Source organism: Moschus berezovskii, chromosome 17 (assembly GCF_049115385.1).
Source record: "Moschus berezovskii isolate FMDL1 chromosome 17, NW_MosBer_1.0, whole genome shotgun sequence".
Taxonomy (NCBI): Eukaryota; Metazoa; Chordata; class Mammalia; order Artiodactyla; family Moschidae; genus Moschus; species Moschus berezovskii.
In genome coordinates, this window is record NC_142476.1 from 48,519,091 (window position 1) to 48,543,669 (window position 24,579).

General features: G+C 41.8%; 1 protein-coding gene and 1 pseudogene across 1 annotated transcript in view; both read left to right on the forward strand.

Moving 5' to 3' along the window:
* NMNAT1 (nicotinamide nucleotide adenylyltransferase 1) overlaps window positions 1-24,579 on the forward strand; it is a 31,796-nt gene that overhangs the window by 315 nt on the left and 6,902 nt on the right. The window contains exons 2-3 of the mRNA XM_055419525.2: window positions 491-619; window positions 23,262-23,432. Coding sequence (XP_055275500.1) covers window positions 23,318-23,432 — 115 coding nt within the window. The 5' untranslated portion in view covers window positions 491-619; window positions 23,262-23,317. The remainder of the gene's footprint in view (window positions 1-490; window positions 620-23,261; window positions 23,433-24,579) is intronic.
* Window positions 15,392-15,820, forward strand: LOC129551515 (large ribosomal subunit protein eL31 pseudogene; annotated as a pseudogene).

Sequence of the window (24,579 nt, forward strand, 5' to 3'; positions counted from 1 at the left end):
ATTTTTTCAGCTTCTCTCCGTGGAACCAAAACCCTCGGTAACTTTCCCTTTGGCCTTTGGAACAGGTGACTTTGAAATTTCAAACAAAATTCTCTTCTAGAAGCTTCTTGGGCTTGGTCGAAGCGAGGCGGGGGGTGCTTCTCTTTTTTCTGAACTCCTTCCATCAAGATTTGTAAAAGACTAGATCCACCTTCCTGGTAGCGGTTTGATACTCTTTTTGAGAAGACTACTAGCTGTTGGCAACATTCTTGAAAGTTAGAAATTAGGTGAAAACCGTCTTCAGATGTTCGCAGCCCATATCCTTGAAGTTATTAGTCCACAGGACAACATCAAGGTTTACAGAGAAATTATTTCTCCGGTTTTGTCTTTAAAGATAATTCTGTTTCTATCACTCAGGATAAACTTCCAAGATTACCAAAGAACTCCACCAAAATGAATTTTCTGTCCGGTTATAGAATTTATTACTTATCACAGTAAGTTGTCTTTCCAGGGTTACAGTTTGTATGTGAAACGACTGTTCCAAGTTCAACTTAGAAAAGACTGTTGACACACAAGTTGGAATGGTTCCAATAGCCTACTTTGCAAAACGCTTTGGATTCACAGAACTTCCGTTGTAAAAGTAAGTAAGTGTTAACATTCATAAAATTAGCTCTAATTTTTGATATGTGAATTTGGGTGGAAGTGTCAACGTTTTAGGGTAATGTCGATCTCTCAGTGGCAAATAATTAGGGTCAGTGCCACAGAAAACAAAATTGGAAGATACACGTCTTTTATCATTTGAAGATGTTGCTGAATAAACATCTCCCTGTGTTTGTCCCCTAATTTTGATGATGATAATAAGGTGTTCTATTTAGGCATTTGTGTTGGTTTTAGTGTGTGTAATTTTAGAAGCAGTGAAGGAAAGGCCTCTCCATATGTGCATTGTAATAATATTTGCCTGCTCTTTCATAGTGACTTAATCTGATTCAGAGGCTCTGTGTTGAGAGTTTTCTTACATACTTTGAGTTCTTGTTTAGAGTTAGTGGGTAATGAAAAAGTATTTCTAGTGCATAGGCAAAAGAAATTGGTTTAGGATCCACTTCTCAAACAAAAATAGAATCCAAGCCTGGAGGGAGGTTGGGGAAAGAGGCGAAGAAATTGGAAAAAGGAATGAATGTTAAGTAGATCGTCACAGGAGAGAGCATTAGGGAATGTAACCTCAGAACTAGGAGTTATAACTAGAAACCCAGGTAAATACTACCTGGCAGCTGGAGGAGTTTAGGACACTTCAACTTGGACTTGGGATGGGAATCCAGAGAGCTCTCCAGCTAGGTAAGGAAAATGCAGGGTCAGATGAAACTTAAGTGGCTAACAAGAAGTACCATGAGCCAAAGGCACTCTGAACACATGGCCCTCTTTTAAATGTCTGCCAGTAGATAATGTACCATTGTAAGTCTGTGTAGTGGTTAAGATCATGAACTTTTAGAGTCAAGGTTGTTACACAAGCTGTGAGATCTTGAGCAAGTTGATCAGCCTCTTTCAGCTTCAGTTTCCTCATCTGCTAAAAAAGAGATGATAGGGGACTTCCCTGGTGGTCCAGTGGTTAAGACTACATTTATACTGCAGGGGGCATGTGTTTGATCCCTGGTTGGGGAACTAAGATCCCACATGCCTTCCCTCCCAAAAAAATAGGGGATAATAATAGAACCTACTTCATTGGAATGTTATAAGTATCACATAATTGTTGTTGTTCAGTTGCTAACTCGGTCCGACTCATTGCGATCCCTTGAACTGCAGCATGACAGGCTTCTCTGTCCATCCCTATCTCCCTGAGTTTGTTCAAACTCATGTCCATAGAGGCAGTGATGCCATCCAACCATCTCATCCTCTGTCGCTCCCTTCTCCTCTTGCCCTCAGTATTTCCCAGCATCAGGGTCTTTTTCAATGAATCGGCTCTTCACATGAGAAGGCCAAAATATTGGAGCTTCAGCCTCAGCATCAGTCCTTCCAATGAATATTCAGGGTTGATTTCCTTTAGGACTGACTGATTTGATCTCCTTGTTGTCCAAGAGACTCTCAAGAATATTCTCCAACACCAGTTTGAAAGTGTCATTTCTATGGTGCTCAAACTTCTTTCTGGTCCAACTCTCACATCCATACAGGACTACTGAAAAAAATCATAGCTTTGACTATATGTACCTTTGTCATCAAAGTGATGTCTCTGCTTAGTATCTTGCTTGGTACACAGGAAGAATTCAAAGGATATTACCGATATAATTATCACCATCATTACATAAGCATACTGCTCCTGCTGCTGCTAAGTCGTGTCCGACTCTGCGCGACCCCATGGACGGCAGCCCACGAGGCTCCCCTGTCCCTGGGATTCTCCAGGCAAGAACACTGGAATGGGTTGCCATTTCCTTCTCCAGTGCGTGAAAAGTGAAAGTGAAGATACTCAGTCGTATCCGACTCTTAGCGACCCCATGGACTGCAGCCTACCAGGCTCCTCCGTCCATGGGATTTTCCAGGCAAGAGTACTGGAGTGGGTTGCCATTGCCTTCTCCTTACATAAGCATAATTGGAGATAAATATATATATATACATTTGTCTGCACTGGGTCTGCATTTGCTGCATGTGGACTTTCTCTAGTGTGGCTAGCATGGGCTACTCTTCATTGTAATGTGCAGGCTTCTCATTGCAGTGGCTTCTTTTGCTGCGGAGCATGGGCTCTTGGGCACTTGGCTTCAGTAGCTGTGGTACACATGCTTAGCTGCCTCGAGGAATGTGGAATCTTCCCAGAGCAGAGATCAAACCCGTGTCCCCTGCTTTGGCAAGTGGATTCTTAACCACTGGACAACCAGGAAAGTCCCCAATAGTTCCATATTAACTTTTTAAAATTATAGCAAAGTAGAAAAAGGAAGAGAATTCTTCATGGAATTTTTTGACGTTTTCCCCCATGAAATGTTTTGACTATGACATATGTAATTAGGAATACCATTTTTACATATCTTTATTTTTACAATAAGTAGAATGTAAGAGACTAATGGTATATTAAATATAGCCAAGGTTTCAGATTAGCTGAGCATTTAGAAATTCAGTATTCCATTCAATTCAATTAGTATTTAGAAAGTTTTCACTGTCAGGGCTTAACAGCTGTGAAAAAAGTAGTGGGAAGACTAACTTTAAATTTCAATTTCTTTAAATTTTAAATGGAGTGTAGTAGGTATCAAACATCAATTTTTTTTTCTTATAGTAAATTTAATGAGTGTAATGCTTAATGTTTTATTTTCTGAAGCTTCCTCTAACATTCTCCAAGAAAGTTGCTTCTAGGTGCACATACCCAACATTTTGCCTCAGAGACATTATACCCCTGGATCCCAGGTCCCACATGTGTGATGTGCATGTCCGACTCTTTGCGACCCCATGGTCTGTGGCCCATCAGGCTCCTCTGTCCATGGCATTCTCCAGACAAGAATATTCCCCATTTCCTCCAATAGGGGATCTTCCTGACCCAGGGATCGAATCAGTGTCTTCTGCAGCCCCCACATTGGCAGGTGGATTCTTTACCAGTGTGCCACCTAAGAAGCCCAGGTCCCAGATGAAGAACCATTAAAATAAAGCATCCCCCCACAACGTTGCTCAGAAGTTTTCCACTCTGAACAAATATGGTTTATATCAGAAAGTGTTGCCAGTCTGTGAGAGAGTACTGCTGCTAGTGGCTGTCTGAAGTATGAGGGGGCTAAAAAAAAAAGCAGTTTTAAAACTGTAATTTTCTCCTGTATCAGAAAGAGCATAATTTGGATTTCATAAGATATGAGTAACATCAAATAAATGTTGTTTAATGAATTTAAGTCTGGTAAAACCAGATTTGGTTTTGGAGGAAATGATAAAACCATAAAAGCAATTGAAAATTCAAAAAGGAATTAATTCAGTCATTTGTCGAGCTGTGGATGGACTTAGAGTCTGTCATACAGAGTGAAGCAAGTCAAAAAGAGAAAAACAAATATCATATATTAATGCATAGATACATAATCTAGATAAACAGCTTCAGTTCAGTTCAGTCGCTCAGTCGTGTCCGACTCTTTGCCACCCCATGAATCACAGCACTTCAGGCCTCCCTGTCCATCACCAACTCCCGGAGTTCACTCAAACTCATGTCCATCGAGTTGGTGATGCCATCCAGCCATCTCATTCTCTGTCGTCCCCTTCTCTTCCCGCCCCCAATCCTTCCCAGCTTCAGAGTCTTTTCCAGTGAGTCAACTCGTCGCATGGGGTGGCCAAAGTATTGGAGTTTCAGCTTTAGCATCAGTCCTTCCAATGAACACCCAGGATTGATCTCCTTTAGAATGGACTGGTTGGATTTCCTTGCAGTCCAAGGGACTCTCAAGAGTCTTCTCCAGCACCACAGTTCAAAAGCATCAATTCTTCAACGATCAGCTTTCTTCACAATCCAACTCTCGGCTTAGATGAACCTATTTACAGGGCAGGAATAGAGATGCAGACATAGAGAACAGACATGTGGACGTAAGATGAGGAAGGGGAGAGTGGATAAGTTGTGAGAGTAGCATTGACCTATATACACTACCGTGTGTAGAATAGAGCCTAGCAGAAAGCAGCTGTATAGCACAGGGAGTTTAGCCCACATCTCTGTGGTGACCTAGAAGGGTGGGTTGCTGGAGATGGGAGGGAGGCTCAAGAGGAAGCAGGATATGTATACATGTAGCTGATTCACTTTGTTGTACAGCAGAAACTAACATGACATTGTAAAGCCATTATACGCCAATTAAAAAATGTATATATATTCATGTAGATTCTTTTACCATCTGAGCTGTCAGGGAAGCCCTAAAAAATCTGCCTGCAGTGAGGAGACGTAGGTTCAATCCCTGGGTCAGGAAGATCCATCCCCTGGAGAAGGGAAAAGCAACCCACTCCAGTATTCTTGCCTGGAAAATTCCACGAACAGAGAAGCCTGACGGGCTATAGTCCATGGGGTCACAAAGAGTCGGACACGACTGAGCTAGTAACACTTTTACTTTTCATGTAGATAGATTTTAAAATATAATAATAATAAAAAGAATTAAAGAGAAAAGCAAATGAAGATTCAGTTTTGTAGGTTGTGGATTAAAGTGCTGCTTTAATGCTTTTCAATTAAGAAATAGAATTTCATTTTCTGGAATTATGTTTATAATGTTGCATAATTTTAAGACACAAAAGTATTAAGCAGCCTTAGTCTTAAGAAGCAGCCTCTTGTATTTAGAGTCAGTTAAATTTTTTCAGCTAGAGAAAAATGGCTGGATTCTGAATGTACTTTGAAGATGGAGCCATTGAGATTTCCTAATGGGGTATGAGGAGAAGAAAAACAGTGCATTTAGGATGATTTGAGGTACTTGACTTTAGCAACTGGAAGGGCTGGAGTTGTCATCACCTCAGATCTTCAAGTAGATCAGATTTGGGGGTCAGAAAAGTGAAAGTGAAAGTCGCTCAGTCATGTCCAACTCTTTGTGACCCCATGGACTGGGAGTGGGTTCCCTTCCCCAGGGCCTCTTCCCAACCCAGGGATAGAACCCAGGTCTCCCACATTGCAGGTGGATTCTTTACCAACAGAGCTATCAGGGAATCCCGGGGGCAAGAAAGTTCAGGAAAAAAAAGAAACTTCTGATAAAAATCCTGAGGTAAATTGACATTTGACATTTATTTGACATGTTAATAAGATTTAAAGATGTAAAAAGGCTGTTGAAAGTGTTAGTTGCTCAGTCCTGTCTGACTCTTTGGGATCCCATGGACTGTATCCCACCAGGCTCCTCTGTCTATGGGATTTCCCAGGCAATAATACTGGTGTAAGTAGCCATTCCCTCCTCCAGGGGATCTTCCTGATCCAGGGACTGAACCTGGGTCTCCTTATTGCAGGCAGATTCTTTACCATCTGAGTCACCAGGGAAGCCCATGTTATTTTTAAATAGTTTCTGTTAATCATAGTAAGAGAATTACTTACGGGGATTTCACTGTCAACTTACAAGTTACCCAAGTTTCTAATTCCTAGATTTTAGTGCAATGTTTGGAACGTGGAAGGTGCTCAGTAAGTGTTGGTGTGGAGAATGGATAGTGTGTTCAGGTGGTACCTCCTGCAGCAGGTACCACCTGAACAGAGAAGCAGATGGAAAGCAGCCATTCCTATTTGTGAAGGTCTGTGTCTGTCATCAATGTGCTTGGAGATGTTTGTATTAAACTTGTTCCTTCTGGGACTTCCTGGGCAGTCCAGTGGCTAAGATTCCACACTCCCAGTGAAGTCCCAGAAGGAACAAGAACTTAGATCCTATATGCCTCAACTAAAGATCTCAAATGCTGCAACTAAAAAAAAAAAATCCCACAGCTTCTGCACAGCAAAGGAAACTATAAGCAAGGTGAAAAGACAGCCTTCAGAATGGGAGAAAATAATAGCAAATGAAGCAACTGATAAAGGATTAATCTCCAGAATATACAAGCAGCTCCTGCAGCTCAATTCCAGAAAAATAAATGACCCAATCAAAAAATGGGCCTAAGAACTAAACAGACATTTCTCCAAAGAAGACATAAAGATGTCTAACAAACACATGAAAAAATGCTCAATATCTCTCATAATCAGAGAAATGCAATTCAAAACCACAATGAGATACCATTTCACACCAGTCAGAATGGCTGCTATCCAAAAGTCTACATGCAATAAATGCTGGAGAGGGTGTGGAGAGAAGGGAACCCTCTTACACTGTTGGTGGGAATGCAAACTAGTCCAGCCACTATGGAGAACAGTGTGGAGATTCCTCAAAAAACTGGAAATAGAACTGCCATATGATCCAGCACTCGCACTCCTGGGCATACACACCGAGGAAACCATAATTGAAAGAGACACATGTACCCCAGTGTTCACTGCAGCACTGTTTATAATAGCCAGGACACGGAAGCAACCTAGATGTCCATCTGCAGACGAATGGATAAGAAAGCTTTGGTACATATACACAATGGAGTATTACTCAGCCATTAAAAATAATGCATCTGAACCAATTCTAATGAGGTGGATGAAACTAGAGCCTATTATACAGAGTGAAGTAAGCCAGAAAGAAAAGCACCAATACAGTGTACTAATGCATATATATGGAATTTAGAAAGATGCAAATGATAACCCTGTATACGAGACAGCAAAAGAGACACAGATGTATAGAACAGTCTTTGGGACTCTGTGGAGAGGGTGAGGGTGGAATGGTTTGGGAGAATGGCGTTGAAACATGTATATTATCATATGTGAAATGAATCGCCAGTTCAGGGTCAATGCATGTTACAGGATGCTTGGGGCTGGTATGCGGGGATGACCCAGAGGGAGGATAAGGGGAGGAGGGAGGTGGGAGGGGCGTTCGGGAGGGGGAACTCATGTACACCCGGGGCGGATTCATGTCAATGTATGGCAAAACCAACCAATATAATATTGTAAAATAATTAGCCTCCAATAAAAAAAAAAGACCTGGTGCAGCCAAATAAATAAATACATAAATATTTTTTAAAATAAACGTATTTCTTCTGCCAAGAAATACTCTTATTTTTCCTCAAGAAACACCATTTTCTCCCCATCCCAAAGACTTGAGAGCATCTGTGAGTGGCTTGCTCCTTCTTAAAACCCCTTAGAATCTGTGAATACACACAGAACAAGCCAGAAGACAGGACAGCATGGCAGGTCAGTTGGCTGTTTTCTCTAGAGAGCAGTTTACTGTCATGATGCAAGAGATTGGTGTCACCCAGGTGGATGAGTTCATGATTATTTTTACTGTAAAAGTTCCCACTGCACTTTTAAAGAAGCCATAGATTGACCTTATTCAAATATATAGTCTGGATCACTGTGTTTTTTTTGAAATTAGACCCCTTGTTCATTACTAAGATTTTTTTTTCCTTCTCTGTACTTATTTTTATCACAGTCATCCAGTAGATGCTACTTACTTTACTGAAACAGAATAAAGGAGGTTCAGAAACTCTTAAGTGATGATCTTAAGAATATCTAATAGGAGATCCTTATTGAGGCTGAATTTGGTTGTGATGTCAACCCATTGATTTTGGTTGAACTGTTCGTCTTTATCCATCATCGGTGCTCATAAAACTGTCACCTGAAAACTTTTTTCCTAATCACTGGTTTTGATATGCTTCCTGTTGTCATGGCTCTGATGTTCTGCTGACCACTTCATCTAGGAGTTGCAGAGTGGAGATGGTCATATGTGCTTGCTGGCAGTGGTCAGGCGACAGGCTCCTGGGAAAGATTCAACTTGCTCAAGATGGGACCAGCAGATCCCCTCAAATCCTAGGTTCAGACTGTTGATTTAGTGTCTGGTCTTGGACGGATCACACTGGCCAGCCAAGTCAGCCCCAGGCTTGAGAAAAGCACTGTAGGATAAAAAATGGGATCTAATTAAATGGAGCAGAAATAACATGAGAAGGATGACTTTTTTTTAAATGTAGACCATTTTTAAGGTCTTTATTGAATTTGTTACAATATTGCTTCAGTTTTATATTTTGGTTTTTGACCCCAAGGCATATGGAATATTAGCTTCCTGACCAGGGATCAAACCCACAGCCCCTGTTTCAGAAGGCAAAGGGTTAACCGCTGCACTGCCAGAGAAGGATGGCTTTTATACTCCATTCTAACCCTCTCCATTTTTTTTGGCCATTCTGCCTTCGGAATCTTAGTCCTTGACCAGGAATTGAACCTGTGCTCCCTGCAGTGGGAGCACGGAGTCTTAACCACTGGACCGCCAGGGAAGTCGCTGTCCACTTTTATGTGCTTCTTGGAGCACCTGCTTTAAGAGAAACTAGGGCTTCCCCTTGCAACGTAGCGGGTTGACCATAAGTTTCCACTTGTGGGAAAACCTGAGCAAACTTTTTGACCAACCTATAACAATCCTAGCTGAGCATTTACTTCCCTTGAAGGACTGGCACACCTTTGACAGGGATAGGTTACTCTGGAAGTTTGTGATTACCTGTAGAAACCAAGCTGCTCACTGATAGCAGCACAGACAAGTAGTACAGTTCAGGAGTGGTTTTTGCCTGTATTTGGGAAGAAAAGAGCAATGTGAGGAATTACTTGTCTTATAATTGCAGCACATATTTTAAATGTTTTTGCTAAAAGGATTTTAAAAAAAGGCACCAATTTACCAAGAGATGGAAGGCTTGCTGCTTAATGTGCCAACCCAGTTCCACTGTTGATTAATGTCTTAACTTTTTTTGTCTGTATAATTCTAGTAAAGTGGAATTCACCCTCCAAAAAGAAAAATCTCTCATGGAGTTTTTCAACTTTCCCTGGTGAAATGTTTTGACTGTGACATATGTCTAATTAGGAGTTCTATCTTTCCATCTTTATTCTTTTAAAAGGTTTATTTTTTTAATTTTTTGGCTGTGGTGGGTCTTAATTGCTGCACTTAGGTTTTCTCTAGTTGTGGCAGGTAGGGGCTACTCTTCACTGTGGTACCCGAGCTTCTCATGGCAGTGACTTGTCTTGTTGCAGAACATGGGCTCTAGGCACACAGACTTCAGTAGCTGCAGAGCACGGGCTCAGTGGTTGCAGCTCATGGAGTTAGCTGCTCTGCAGCATGTAGGATCTTCCCAGATCAGGGGTCCCATGGGTGTTCCTGCATTGCAAGGCAGATTCTTAACCACTGGACCACCAGGGAAGCCTCCATCTCTATTTTTTTAGTTTGAGGTAGAAAATAAATGTTGAAGACTAATGGTGCATTGTATACAGCCAAGCTTTCAGATTAAGATGAGCCTTTAGAAATTCAATATTTAAAAACGTACACAGTCGGTTGCCAAAAATGTTAACACTACGGTGCAGACTCCCTCGATGAAGGATCCCACACCAAATACAGAAAACATCCTCTTTAGTGCCTGTGGGACCGGTTCCATCTGAATAAGCAGCACGGTAAAACCTAAAAGGATGGCAGAACAGCATCAGTTTACTGGGTTGAATTGGCTCAGAAATATTATATTATTTTTTAAAGATTTTATTAAAATATAGTTAATTTATAATGTGTTAATTTCTGCTGTGCAGCCAAGTGATTCAGTTATACACATTCTTTTTTATATTCTTTTCCATTATGGTATATCACAGGATGTTGAATATAGTTCTCTGGGCTGTACCTTAGGACCTTGTTGTTCATCTGTCTGGTATGTAATAGTTTGTCTCTGCTAATCCCAAACTCCCAATCCTTCCCTCCGCCACCCCACCCCTACCTTGGCAACCACAAGTCTATTCTCTGTGTTTGTGAGTCTATTTCGGAGATATGTTTCATAGATATGTTCATTTGTGGCATACTTTAGAGTCCACATACAAGTGATATTATGAGGTATTGTCCTTCTCTTTCTGACTTCACTTGTGGCTTCCCTTGTGGCACAGCTGGTAAAGAATCCCTCTGCAATGTGGGAGACCTGGGTTTGATCCCTGGGTTGGGAAGATCCCCTGGAAAAGGGAAAGGCTACCTACTCCAGTATTCTGGCCCGGAGAATTCCATGGACTGTACAGTCCATGGGGTTGCAAAAAGTCAGACACAACTGAGCGACTTTCACTTCTAACTTCACTTAGTGTAATAATCTCTAGGTCCATCCATGTTGCTGTAAATGGCATTATTTCATTCAGAAATATATTCTTGAATGCAAAGCTAGATCATGGTGTTTCCTTGTATATCTGTTGTGGAACAAAAGTGTTCAAAACTTGGCCAGGCTAAGGTTTTCCTCGATAGAGGTCATGTTCGTATTGGCAATGCTGGTGATAGTAACTGTGACACTTCTTTTTTTAAATAATTCCATTATCTCATTTAAATCTTACAGCAAAACTACAAAGCAGGTTTTTTAATCTCCTTTTTTTTCTTTTGGCTGCACCAAACATCTTGTGGGATTTTAGTTCCAGGTATGGATTCTAGGCCTCGACAGTGAGAGCATGGAGTCCTAATTGCTCTACCACCAGGGAATTCCCTTAGAAATAAGGCCAGGAATCTCCGGGAGGTGAAGTATTAATAGGTTCTTCTTTTTGGGATGTGGGGGTTTGTACTGGCCTCCCTCAGTCTCCATAGCTGGTGCTTTTGTCTGTTGCACACACTGCCTCTTGTGGAGTTGGGGTTTAGTAGAGACTCTTTCTAGAACCCTGCCTACGGCACCCCAGTAACTGTTTTCATTTTATAAAAATTTAGACATTGTCTTTATTTAAATTGCACATCACTGTTAGAATTTCATACAAAAGAAAATATAACTAAAATATATAACTAAAATATATAACTAAAATATATTAGCTAAAGTATTCCTTAAACTTCTACACATTTTAGAGTCCAGCTCTTCTGTATCACTTTTTGACTTCAAGTAGTCGAGGTCCCTGTGTTTCTACCCATGTCATCTTCTCAGTATCTAGTTATTGAATGAGTGGGTAAATCTGATATTTTTATGTTATAGCTATAAAGAATTTTATAATATCAAAATGTTTATATTGAGTTGGCAGAAAAGTTCACTTAGAAAACCTGAATATTAAATTGGTTTCATATTCAAATTATAGGGCAACTAAGGAGCATTTTAAAATTTTCCTTCACCTGAATTTTATTTCATATTTTAAAAAATAAGTTAATTTACTTTAATTGGAGGGTAATTACTTTACAATATTGTGGTGGTTTTTGCCATGCATCGACATGAATCAGCCATGGATGCACATGTGTCACCCATATCCTGAACCCCCCTCCCCCTTCACCTGAATTTTAAATGTGAATTTTTTTCTCAGGTTTCAGTCTGTGAGCTCTTGAAGAGCAACAAGTCCTATCTTATCCATTTTTATTCTAGCTGCTGCTGCTGCTAAGTCACTTCAGTCATGTCCGACTCTGTGCGACCCCATAGACGGCAGCCCCCCAGAATCCCGTCTCTGGGATTCTCTAGGCAAGACCACTGAAGTGGGTTGCCATTTCCTTCTCCATTTTATTCTAGCAGCATCTGGCAAATAGACAATAAGTATATAACTACACTTATTAAGAATGACTCCACACTTACCAACTGTGAAGAAAGTAAAGATGATATTGCTAACCAGGTTGGTAAGGAGAGGTTGACTGCAGTATCGAGAAGATCTGGGCCTACAAATCAATATACCAGGTCATACACTAATTGATTACTTATTAGAAGAAATTCATACTGTTAACATAAAACCAGAAGGCACTGACCCTTGAATTCTAATTGTGGCATGAGGTTCATTTGGCTTCAGGCAACTTACTTAAGAACCTTTGTTCTTTACCATGACTGCAAATTAGTGCTAGCATTAATGATAATATTGAGTTATGAATATTCTTAATGCTGAGAGTTATTAATATTCTTAATCTGTGGACAGTATTTACCATTTTTTTTCCTACTTTAAAAAATATTTTTTATTTTTGACTGCGCTGGGTCTTCACTGCTGCTCTCGGGCTTTCTTTAGTTGTGAGTGGGGGCTGCTCTCTAGTGTTAGTGCATGGGCTTCTCCTCGCAGTGGTTTCTCTTGGGGAGCCCAGGCTCTAGGCGTGCAGGCTTCAGTAGTTTCAGCGCGTAGACTCAGTAGTTGTGGAGCACAGGCCAAGTTGCCCCTTGGCTTGTGGAATCTTCCCAGACCAGGGATCAAACCTGTGTCCCCTGTACTGGCAGGCAGATTCTTAACTACTTCTCCACCAGGGAAATCCTACCATTTTTTAAATTCATGTTAATTTGATACGTTGGTGAAAAAACATTTTGTGGAAATTCTGGCCCCTAGAGTGAGGAAATATACCCTACATCTTATAGTAGTAAGTACACAAACCTCTTCTAGTAGAAACTGGCAAATTTGAATTAATCAAATTACAGGGGGTGTCATACTTTCCAATCCTTCCCCATCACTTAAGTGGAATCTCAGTTTTCAGATTTTTTTTAGAATTTTCATGTTTTTAGGACTGCAATTTATTTTAACTGTGTAAAATTGCATTTGTTTCTTTTGACCATTGAAAAAGGTATTAACTGACTTTTTTGTCCAAGATGGAGTCAGAAATAACAGGTCAAGTCATAATCTGGTCGAGTGTGCCCGTATTGCCCTCAGCCTTGGAGACATCAACTAATGTTTGGCTGTTGGCCCTGGTCTCTTGGGAATCCATAAAGTGAAACATTCGCACCCTCATTGTCTCCCATTTAAGGACTTCTTATTACTGGAAGTATAACTTTTAACCTGTATAACTGCTGGTTAAAAGTTAAACTCTGTCTGCCCAAATCCCAACTCAATTCTCCTCACTGGACTGAGAGTTTTGACTTTTCAAAGAGGTGAAGCAGGTGACTGCTGTTGATAATAGGGGCAAAACAATGGGGCAGGCTGCATTTAAGTACATAACAAGAATGGCAGTGGACACCTGAACCAACCCACAGGTAAGACATGCAAGCTGAGCTGCCAGGTGAGGAGGTGGCTGCAGAAAGAATTTACCTTAGCAGAACATAGAACTGGAGGGTCAGAATGGTGATCGCAAACAGGAACACTGTCACTTGGCTGCATGGGACACAGTGAGTTACATTGTACATTACTGTTTCAGTGATTTGAATGGCTTTAAGAAACCAAATTCAGGTTCTGTTTCATGGTAATGTTACATCAAACCACAGAAATAAAATTTTAAACAGAGCAAAGATGAATTGAGATCCATCCCATTAGAACAAAACTGTCTAATGATATTACACTAAGGACAATAGTTAGCATTTATTGAGTTCCTACTATGTAGCAGACAGGCTTTCCAGGTGGCACAGTGGTAAAGAATCCTCCTGCCTGTGCAGGAGATGAGGGTTAGATCTGTGGGTCAGAAAAATCCCCTCGAGAAGGAAATGGCAATGTGCTCCAGTATTCTTGCCTAACAAATCCCATGGGCAGAGGAACCTGATGGGCTACAGTACATGGGGTTGCAAAGAGTTGGACACGACTGTGCATGCACATACTATGTAGCAGGCACTGTGACCCTGGTCTCTAAGGAATCTTGAGAACCTTGATTTATTTACCATGGCTGTAATTAATGCCGAAAGACAAGCCACAAGCAATAATAAGAGTTACTACTGTTCATAATTAGTAGAGAAATGTGTCACATTTTAAATTCACTTTTTTGCTTAATATGCATACACTTCAGGACTTCCCTGGTAGTCCAGTGGTTAAGAATCTGCCTTGCAATGCAGGGAACACAGGTTTGATCCCTGGTCTGAGAACTAAGATCCCACATGCTGAGGCTCGAGCCTCAATAAGAGGGTCCAAGCACCGCAACAAAGATCTCATCTGCCCCAACTAAGATCCAACACAGCCAAATAAGTAAATATATATATTTTTAAATGCACATAATCCTATGAGATGAGATTGTAGTTTCCTATCTTATAAATGAAGAAACTGAGGCTCAGAAAAATTAAATGTCTTCTCTCAGGACAAACACCTAATATAGTAAGTGGTAAAGTAAAAGTGTAAGTGTTAGCTTATCAGTTGTGTCTGACTCTTTGGGACCCTATGGACTGTAGCCCACCAGGCTCCTCTGTCCATGGAATTCTCCAGGCAAAAATACTGGAGTAAGCAGTAAAGCTACAGTTTGAACCAGGTCTGAGAGTCGAGAGATACCTGGAGTAATAGGCAAGTCTGGCCTTGGAGCACAAAATGAAGCAGGGCAAAGGCTAACAGAGTTTTGCCAAGAGAACGCACTGGTCATGGCAAACTCCCTCTTCCGACAACACAAGAGCCAGTTCTACACATGGGCATCACCATGTGGTCAATACCGAAATCAGATTGATTATATTCTTTGCAGCCAAAGAAAGAGAAGCTCTATACAGTCAACAAAAACAAGACCAGGAGCTGACTGTGGCTCAGATCATGAACTCCTTATTGCAAAATTCAGACATAAATTGAAGAAAGTAGGGAAAACCACTGGACCTTTCAGGTATGACCTAAATCAAATCCCTTATGATTATACAGTGGAAGGGACAAATAGATTTAAAGGATTAGATCTGATTGAGTGCCTGAAGAACTATGGATGGAGGTTCATGACATGGTACAGAAGGCAGTGATCAAGACCATCCCCAAGAAAAAGAAATGCAAAAAGGCTAAATGGTTGTCTGGGGAGGCTTTACAAATAGCTGAGAAAAGAAGAGAAGCAAAAGGCAGAGGAGAAAAGGAAAGATATACCCATATGAATGCAGAGTTCCAAAGAATAACAAGGAGAGATAAGAAAGCCTTCCTAAGTGAACAAAGCAAAGAAATAGAGGAAAACAATAGAATGGGAAAAACTAGAGATCTCTATTAAGAAAACTAGAGCTATCAAGGGAATATTTCATGCAAAGATGGGCACAATAAAAAATAGAAACAGTGTGGACGTGAAAGAAGCAGAAGATATTAAGAAGTGGCCAGAATACACTGAAGAACTAGACAAAAAAGATCTCAGCTTTCCAACCCCAGCCACGCAGGATGGCTCCCGCAAAGAAGAGTGGCGAGAAGAAGGGCCGGTCCGCCATCAACGAGGTGGTGACAAGAGAATACACCATCAACATTCACAAGCGCATCCATGGAGTGGGTTTCAAGAAGCGTGCCCCTAGGGCACTCAAAGAAATCTGGAAGTTTGCCATGAAGGAGATGGGAACTCCGGATGTGCTCATTGACACCAGGCTCAACAATGCCATCTGGGCCAAAGGGATCAGGAATGTCCCATTCCAGATCCATGTGTGGTTGTCCAGAAAACGTAATGAAGATGAAGACTCGCCAAATAAGCTCTACACTTTGGTTACCTACGTGCCCGTCACCATCTTCAGAAATCTACAGACAGTCAATGTGGATGAGAACTGATTGCTGATGGTCCAATAAAGTTATTGAACTGTCAAAAAAAAAAAAGATTTCAATAACCCAGATACCCATGATGGTGTGATCACTTACCTAGAGCCAGACATCCTGGAATGTGAAGTCAAGTGGGGCTTAGGAAGCATCACTACAAACAAAGCTATGGAGGTGATGGAATTCCAGCAGAGTCGTTTTAAATCCTAAAAGATGATGCTGTGAAAGTGCTGCACTCAATATGCCAGCAAATTTGAAAACTCAGCAGTGGCCACAGGACTGGAAAAGGTCAGTTTTCATTCCAATCCCAAAGAAAGGTAATGCCAAAGAATGTTCAAACTGCCACACAATTGCACTCTTCTCACATGCTAGCAAAGTAATGCTCAAAATTCTCCAAGGGAGGCTTCAACAGTACATGAACAGAGAATGTCCAAATGTTCAAGTTGGATTTAGAAAAGGCAGAGGAACAAGAGATCAAATTGCCAACATCTGTTGGATTATCAAAAAAGCAAGAGAGTTCCAGAAAAACATCTGCTTCTGCTTTATTGATTACACCAAAGCCTTTGACTATGTGGATCACAACAAACTGGAAAATTCTTAAAGAGATGGGAATACCAGACCACCTTACCTGTCTCCTGAGAAATCTGTGTGCAGGTCAAAAAGCAACAGTTAGAAACAGACATGGAACAGTGAACTGGTTCCAAATTGGGAAAGGGGTACATCAAGGCTATATATTGTCACCCTGCTTATTTAACGTCTATGTAGAGTACATCATGCAAAATGCCAGGCTGGATGAAGCACAAGCTGGAATCAAGATTGCCAGAAGAAATATCAATAACTTCAGATATGCAGATGTACCACCCTTATGGCAGAAAGTGAAGAGAAACTGAAGAACCTCTTGTTGAAAGTGAAAGAGGAGAGTGAAGAGGCTGGCTTACAACTCAACAGTCAGAAAACTAAGATCATGGCATCCAGTCCCATCACTTCATGGCAAATAGATGGGGAAACAATGGAAACAGTGACAGACATTATTTTGGGGGGGCTCCAAAATCACTGGAAATGGTGACTGCAGCCATGAAATTAAAAGACACTTGCTCCTTGGAAGAAAAGCTATGACCAACCTAGACAGCATATTAAAAAGCAGAGACGTTATTTTGCCAACAAAGGTCCATCTAGTCAAAGCTGTGGTTTTTCCAATAGTTATGTATGGATGTGAGAGTTGGACTTTATTTATAAAGAAAGCTGAGCTCCAAAAAATCGATGCTTTTGAACTGTGGTGTTGGAGAACACTCTTGAGAGTCCCTTGGACAGCCAGGAGATCAGTCAGTCATAAAGAAAATAAGTCTTGAATATTCATTGGAAGAACTGATGCTGAAGCTGAGGCTCCAATACTTTGGCCACCTGATTCAAAGAACTGACTTACTGGAAAAGACCCTGATGCTAGGAAAGTTTGAAGGTAGGAGGAGAAGGGGGTGACAGAGGATGAGATGGTTGCATGGCATCACCGACTCGACAGACATGAGTTTGAGCAAGCTCCAGGAATTGGTGATGGACAGGGAACCCTGGAGTGCTGCAATCCATGGAGTCGCAATGAGCTGGACATGACTGAGCGACTGAACTGAACTGAGAGTCCCAACCATGCCCTTATGCTATGTTAGCCCTACCTGCAGTTCACACTGAGTAACTCACATTGAGTTAACTGCCCACCACAACTTAACACAACGAAATGAGGTCTGCAGTTACTGCTCAAACATTTTTTAGATTCTTTTGAAATTACATGTACATAGCTTCCATGCTGGAGAAGGCAATGGCAACCCACTCCAGTGTTCTTGCCTGGAGAATCCCAGGGACGGGGAGCCTGGTGGGCTGCCGTCTATGGGGTCACACAGAGTCGGACACGACTGAAGCGTTTTAGCAGCAGCAGCAGCTTCCATGCATATAGGAAAATCTTCCTCCTAACTAGTAGTCCTCTTTCTTCACTGTAAACTATTATTCACCTTCATTATTTATTTTATTAATTGGATTTAGCACTGAATGACTTTAGGGCACTTGTAGGAATCAGATCTCCCCTCCAAAGACAAAGGTTTATCCCCAGTGAAGATACTCAAAACAATAAGCATTTGAAAATATACCCCCAGACTATTTATTTATTATTTTGTTTTAATTTTTTGGCATGTGAGATCTGAAGCTCGGAGTCTTAACCCCTGGAATGCCAGGGAAGCCCCCCTCACCCCCAAACTATTTGAAGCAGTGGCACACAGAACTAAAATAGAGTCTTGGGTTTAAGGTTACTATTATAAAAGCATTAGTGTCCCTTTGGCTTCCCTGGTAGCTCAGTTGGTTAAGAATCTGCCTGCAGTGGAGGAGACCCAGGTTCAATCCCTGGGTCAGGAAGATCTCCTGGAGAAGGAAATGGTAACCCACTCCAGTATTCTTGCCTGGAGAATTCCATGGACAGAGGAGCCTGGCAGGCCCCTGTCCATGGGGTGGCATGGTCGGGCTTGACTGAGCTAACTAACATGCTAACTAACTAGTGTACCTTTAGAGCTGTAAATCTGAGGGATTGCCAGGTCAATCCCATTAGCATTCAGGCAACATAGATTTAATTGTACTGAACATTCTGAAGTGTGACAAGAAAAACAAGGTTTTTTTTAAGTTTATGTTTTAAAAACTGACTTAATGTTTGCAAAACGTTTCATTAACATTTACACATCAGTGTTTTTGAAACTTAAATTAGTCAGTGATAATTTTAAAATTGAAAGTAATTTTCCTTAAACCTCCAAGTGTGTTAGTTGCTCAGTGGTATCCAACTCTTTGCAACCCCCAAGGACTGTAGCCCGCCAGGCTCCTCTGTCCATGGTATTCTCCAGACAAGAATACTGGACTGGGTTGCCACACCCTCTTCCAGGGCATCTTCCCGACCAAGGGATAGAACCTGGGTCTCCTGCATTGCAGGCAGATTTTTTTTTTTACCATCTGAGCCACCAGGGAAGTCCTTAAGCCTCAAGACAGCCCCAGGAAGAAATGACCTTTTTGCCACAGTGGGCTGGGGAGGGACACTTACAGCCTGAGCTGGTGAGATCTTGGCAGCCAACAGTGCAAGCGATAGGCTGAGTGAGCCAGACAGTAGTGAATCATGGTGACCCGGGTCACTGAGCACCTGGAGCAGGGCACGGAGGATCCGGAACAGTCCTGTTAGAGATTCCAGACCTCTTCTCCACCTGCCAGGGCCTCCATCCCTACACACCAACCCTGCGAACCCTGCGGGGATGCGGAGGAAGTTCTCTCCAGGGGAGAGAGACAGGTCCTAGTTCTTTTAAAAACCACTCTAGGCTATGATAGGAGCTCCCTGTAACTTGATTCTTTTATGGCTTTAAGGGTCTGAAGTCTAAAGCTGGCTGTGTTAACAGTGAGTAACATTGAGCTGGATATTTGAGACAGGTCACGAATGTGAAAAGAGGGAAAGCTTCCTTTAGGCTGAGAGATCAGCTTTCCTTTCTCAGCCCTTCCCCTGGGGAGGACCTGGAAACCTGAGCCCATTCCCCAAGGGCAGCGGGAGCGCTTCAGCCTCTTCCATCCTTCTCTGAACAGCGAGCAACTCCCTCCCTCCAGGACCTGCTCAGTCTCCCTGGAGAGTGGTACCTGAAACTTCAGATGGTTGGGAACAGAACCAAGGCGAGACTCCAGCTGAACCCAGAGCCTCCACCAGGGTCCTTGAGAGCATGCTCAGTAGCTGGCCAGACACCCCAATTTCCATGTGGGCCCAGACCACCCCATAATATCATAGATGCTTTATTTGCATGTGTATGGGATGGGGCAGGTAACGGGTAGGCAGGGGGAATAAGCCCCAAGTGAATCCTGGTGTCATCCTTGAGATGATAATTGAAAGGTACATTTAAATCATTCTAACCTATGAACTCTTTTTTAATGTTGTGTGGAACATTATTGACCCTTCTCCCCTTTATTTCCTATTCACATTTAGCAGTGTCCCTGTGATTCCTGCCACTGTTTGGAGTAGACCTCAAGTATTTATTGAATACATGTTTCCTAATTTCCATTAGCACCAACTGTAGTTAAACTGAAGTTCTCATTACTTTTAACTGGACTTCCTATCTTGCTTTGCCCCTTCCAGTTAATCTGATAGCATCACTGACATCAGTGTTATCACTTTCCTCACAAATAACAGCTACCATTTATTTTGACACTGTGCCAGGCAGTATGATCAGCATTTTGCCATATCATGCCATTATCTCTGTTTTACAGATGAGGACACAAAGTTAAATGGTCAGGTCAGGGTCACACAACCATTTGCTGCTGTTCAGTCACTAAGTTGTGTCTGATTCTTTGCGACCCCATGGACTTCAGCACTCCAGGCTCCCCTGTCCTTCACTATCTCCCGAAATTTGCACAGATTCATGTGCCTTGAATTGGTGATGCCATCCAACTATCTCATCCTCTGTCACCCACTTCTCCTCCTGCCTGCAATATTTCCCAGCATCAGGGTCTTTTCTAGTGAGTCAGTTCTTTGCATCAGGTGGCCAAAGTACTGGAGCCTCAGCTTCAGCATCAGTTCTTCCAATGAATATTCAGGACTGATGTCCTTTAGGATTGACTGGTTTGATCTCCTTGCTGTCCAAGGGACTCTCAAGAGTCTTCTCCAACACCACAGTTCAAAAACATCAATTCTTCGGCATCAGCCTTCTTAATGGTCCAGCTCTCACATCTGTACACGGCTGCTGGAAAAACCATAGCTTTGACTCTACGGACCTTCATTGGCAAAGTGATGTTTCTACTTTTTAATACACTGTTTAGGTTTATCATAGCTTTCCTTCCAAAGAGCAAGCATCTTTTAATTTCATGGCTGCAGTCACTGTCTGCAGTGATTTTGGAGCCCAAGAAAATAAAATGTCATCCAACCGTGTAACACTAACGTCACCTTGTTTTTTAGAACCCTGTTGTCACACCATTGCTCAGAAACCTTCAGAGTTTCTTGTTATCTATGGAACTGAAGTTGCCATTTCTCAGCTTCTCAGCTAGGAGGGCTCATTTCCAATCTGCACAGCCCCAATTTACCTCCCAATTTTCTCTTTGGTACTGGAGAACCTAGGAGTCAGAATACCTAAATTCTAGCCCTGGGTTGCCACTCAGTATCTGTGTCCAATGAGAGCAAAAAATCTGAGCAAAATTAAGTTGGTCAGCCTAGCAATTTGGTCTGAACACTATTGGGCTATAAATAAATGGTCCTTATGCAGGTCTTTGAGTGTTGGCAAGACTTAGGAGCACACAGTGAGGGGTTTTATAGCCTTAATTTCCAATTCATTTTCAACTCATTATTTCTTCTTTGAGATGTTTGTAATAGTGGAGAATTAGATAAACCTAAATGACTAATGATAGACAATTAACTGGAAAAACTAAATATGTAGCAATAGGTTATTATTTGGAATACAGTAAATGTCCTTGACCATTCTTTTTCTTTTTTGGTGAAAATTAAATGATAATGTGTATGAAATTAGTTTATGAATTGAGAAGTATCCTATAAATGTTGGTTTGTTTGTGGTCATTCATTGTATTTCTACATTAATCATAAAAATACTTCGAGCTCTACAGGTGATTCCCCAAAAGTTCCCAAAACGCTTTGAGCAATTTGGCATCATTGGAATTATCTTTGCAAGTGCTCAGAATTATTATTTTAAACTTCATAGTAGTGAAGGTATTTTATTTACTGATAGTTAATAGAGTGTTTGTTAAAGAAATAATTAGAACTGGTCCTTCCCTGGTGGTCCAGTGGTAAAGAATCTGCCTACCAAAACAGGGGACCCAGGCTCAGTCCCTATTCTGGGAAGATCACACATGCTGCAGGGCAACTCAGTTGGTGCTCTGGAGCCCATGCTCTGCAACAAGAGAAGCCACCACAATGAGAAGTCCTCACACTGCAACTAGAGAGTAGCCCCCACTTGCTGCAACTAGAGAAGCCCTGTGCATAGCATCAAGGTGCAGCCAAAAATAAATAAAAATATTTTTTTTAAAAAAAATAAGTAATTAGAAATGAGTGATATGAGTTGGAAAGGTTCACCAAGTCCCTCTGCTCAATACTCTGTAATAACCTAAATGGGAAAAGAATTTGTAAAAGAGTAGATACATGTATATGTATAACTGAATCACTTGACTGTACACCTGAAACTAATGCAACATTGTTAACTATGCTCCAATATAAAATAAAAATCAGGAAAAAAAGCAATAATAGGAAGTATGAGTTTATTTTTAAGACATATTTGGGTAAATTCCTCCTAATTAAAAAAATTTAAATAAAATTTTAAAATAAGTTGCCTTGCCCTACTTCAGTAGGGTTTTGGAAGGATCAAATGGAATGATTAATATCAGAAAGAGTTTGTCAATTGTAAACTGTTATTCGGTTGAAAGTGATAATATGACCTTGTTGACTAAGAGGAAAAGTACAGTTTTGAAGGACGGATTGTTGGGGAGTTATATTTGGTGGATAATAATTGTGGGGCTTCCCCAATGGCTCATCAGGTAAAGAATCCACCTACAGTGCAGGAGACACAGGTTCGATCCCTGGTTTGGGAAAATCCCCTGGAGGAGGAAATGGCAGCCCATTCCAGTCTTCTTGCCTGGAGAATTCCATGGACAGAGGAGCCTGGTGGGCTACAGTCCAGAGGGTCTCACAGAGACATGACTGAGTGACTAGACATAGTGGCACACAGCACATGTCACTGTGTCTGTTAACCACGGCCACAGTAGTGCAGTCACAGCACCGTTAAGCTTTCATTTTTGCTCATAAGTCTGGGCCCACCTTGTGGGTCTACTGATCTGATCCAGGCTCAGCTGATCTCACCTTGACCTGCTTGTGCTTCTGGGCAGATTGAGGCTTGACTGATCTAGGATGGCCTCGGCCAGGCAGCTGGTGATTGGCTGTCTGTCACTGGGAGCACTGGCTCTGTCCTGTGGGTTCTGTCATCCTCCGGCAGGCTGGCCTGGGCTTGTCTTCATGGAAAGGCGGGAGTACAAAAGACAGTGGGTGTGCACAGTGCCTCAGAGGCCTAGGATCAGAATGGGCATGTTTTCCCATGTGCCATGTTATTTGGGCCAAAGCAAGTCACAGAGGGTGGGAAGATTCTATTCCTTTATGAAAAGAGCTATAAATTCACACTGGAAAGGAAGGGTGGGGAAATGGAGCCATTTTTGCAATTCACCCAGCGTAGTCACTGAAGCCAAATATTTTTTCCATCTGTTGGGTTTGTGGGGTTTTTTTTGGTGATATTTTTTGTTTGTTTCTTACTTTTTGACTACAGCATGTGGGATTTTGGCTCCCCAACCAGAGATTGAACCTGAGCATGCTGCATTGGAAGTGCAGAGTCTTAACCCCTGGACCGCCAGGAAAGTCCCTCCATTTGCTTGAAATGAGTATGTGGAAGGACATCAAAAGATGTTGAACTTTTTTTTTCCTTTGTAGGCAATAAGAGAAGTGTCAGAGTTTTCCATTTAGATCAACAACTTCAAATTCTCAGCATGGAGAACTCAGAGAAGACGGAAGTAGTTCTCCTTGCTTGTGGGTCCTTTAATCCTATCACCAACATGCACCTCCGGCTGTTTGAGCTGGCCAAGGACTACATGAATGGAACAGGTAGGAACAGTAACCGGCAGCAACAATGGGGTTCAGGATACACTGCCCTAGAATGTGGCACCTTGGCCTATTGGACATTTTAAGCTGGAGGATTTTGATGAAACAGAACCAGGAAAGTCACTCTGCCCACCTCCCTCCACCCCTCTTTCCTGAAAGTGAAAGTCCATGGAGTTTTCCAGGCCAGAATACTGGAATGGGTAGCCTTTCCCTTCTCCAGGGGATCTTCCCAACCTAGGGATCGAACCCAGGTCTCCCGCATTGTGGGTGGGTTCTTTACCAGCTGAGTCACAAGGGAAGCCTGTGAAGCAGATCATAAAACGTTCACACGACAGACGCCCTCTCTAAACTCAGAGAAATGGAGCGTCCTTATCTGTGAAGACAAAGGAATGCCAGGCAGACAGGCCTTTTTGGAGCCCCCAAGCTCCTACACTTACCTTGTAGTCTTTGTTGCTGTTCAGTCGCTCAGTCTTGTCCTACGCTTTGTGTCCCCATGGACTGCAGCACGCCAGGCTTCCCTGGCCTTTGCCGGCTCTTAGAGCTTGCTCAAACTCATGTCCATTGGGTTGGTGATGCCATCCAGCCATATCGTCCTCTGTCATCCTCTTCTCTTCCTGCCTTCAATCTTTTCCAGCATCAGGGTCTTTTCCAATGAGTTGGCTCTTCGCATCAGGTGGCCAAAATATTGGAGCTTCAGCTTCATCATCAGTCCTTCCAATGAATATTAAGGATTGATTTCCTTTAGGATTGACTGGTTTGATCTCCTGCACTCTTTGCTCTATCATATTTCTTCATGACAGTTCACTCTTCATCAAACTTGGCATAAGAATACTTAGGTTTAACTGTGTCTTGGGCTCTTCATTTCCTTATTAAGCTTCCCATGTCACATAAATCTTACATTAAATTAATTTATATGCTTTTCTCCTGTCAAGCTATTCTTTGTCAGTTTACACCCAGCCAGGGAACCTAAGAAGGTCAAAGAAATCTTTTTCTCCCCTGCATATACACAGATTCATTTTATTTTGTTATGGAAATAATCATGCTATGTGTTGATAGATGGATGAGTGTGCCAACTCACTAATAATCAGGGAACTAAAATAATAGGGTGATATTTTTCCCATCACCTTGACAAGAATTTTTAAAACTTGAT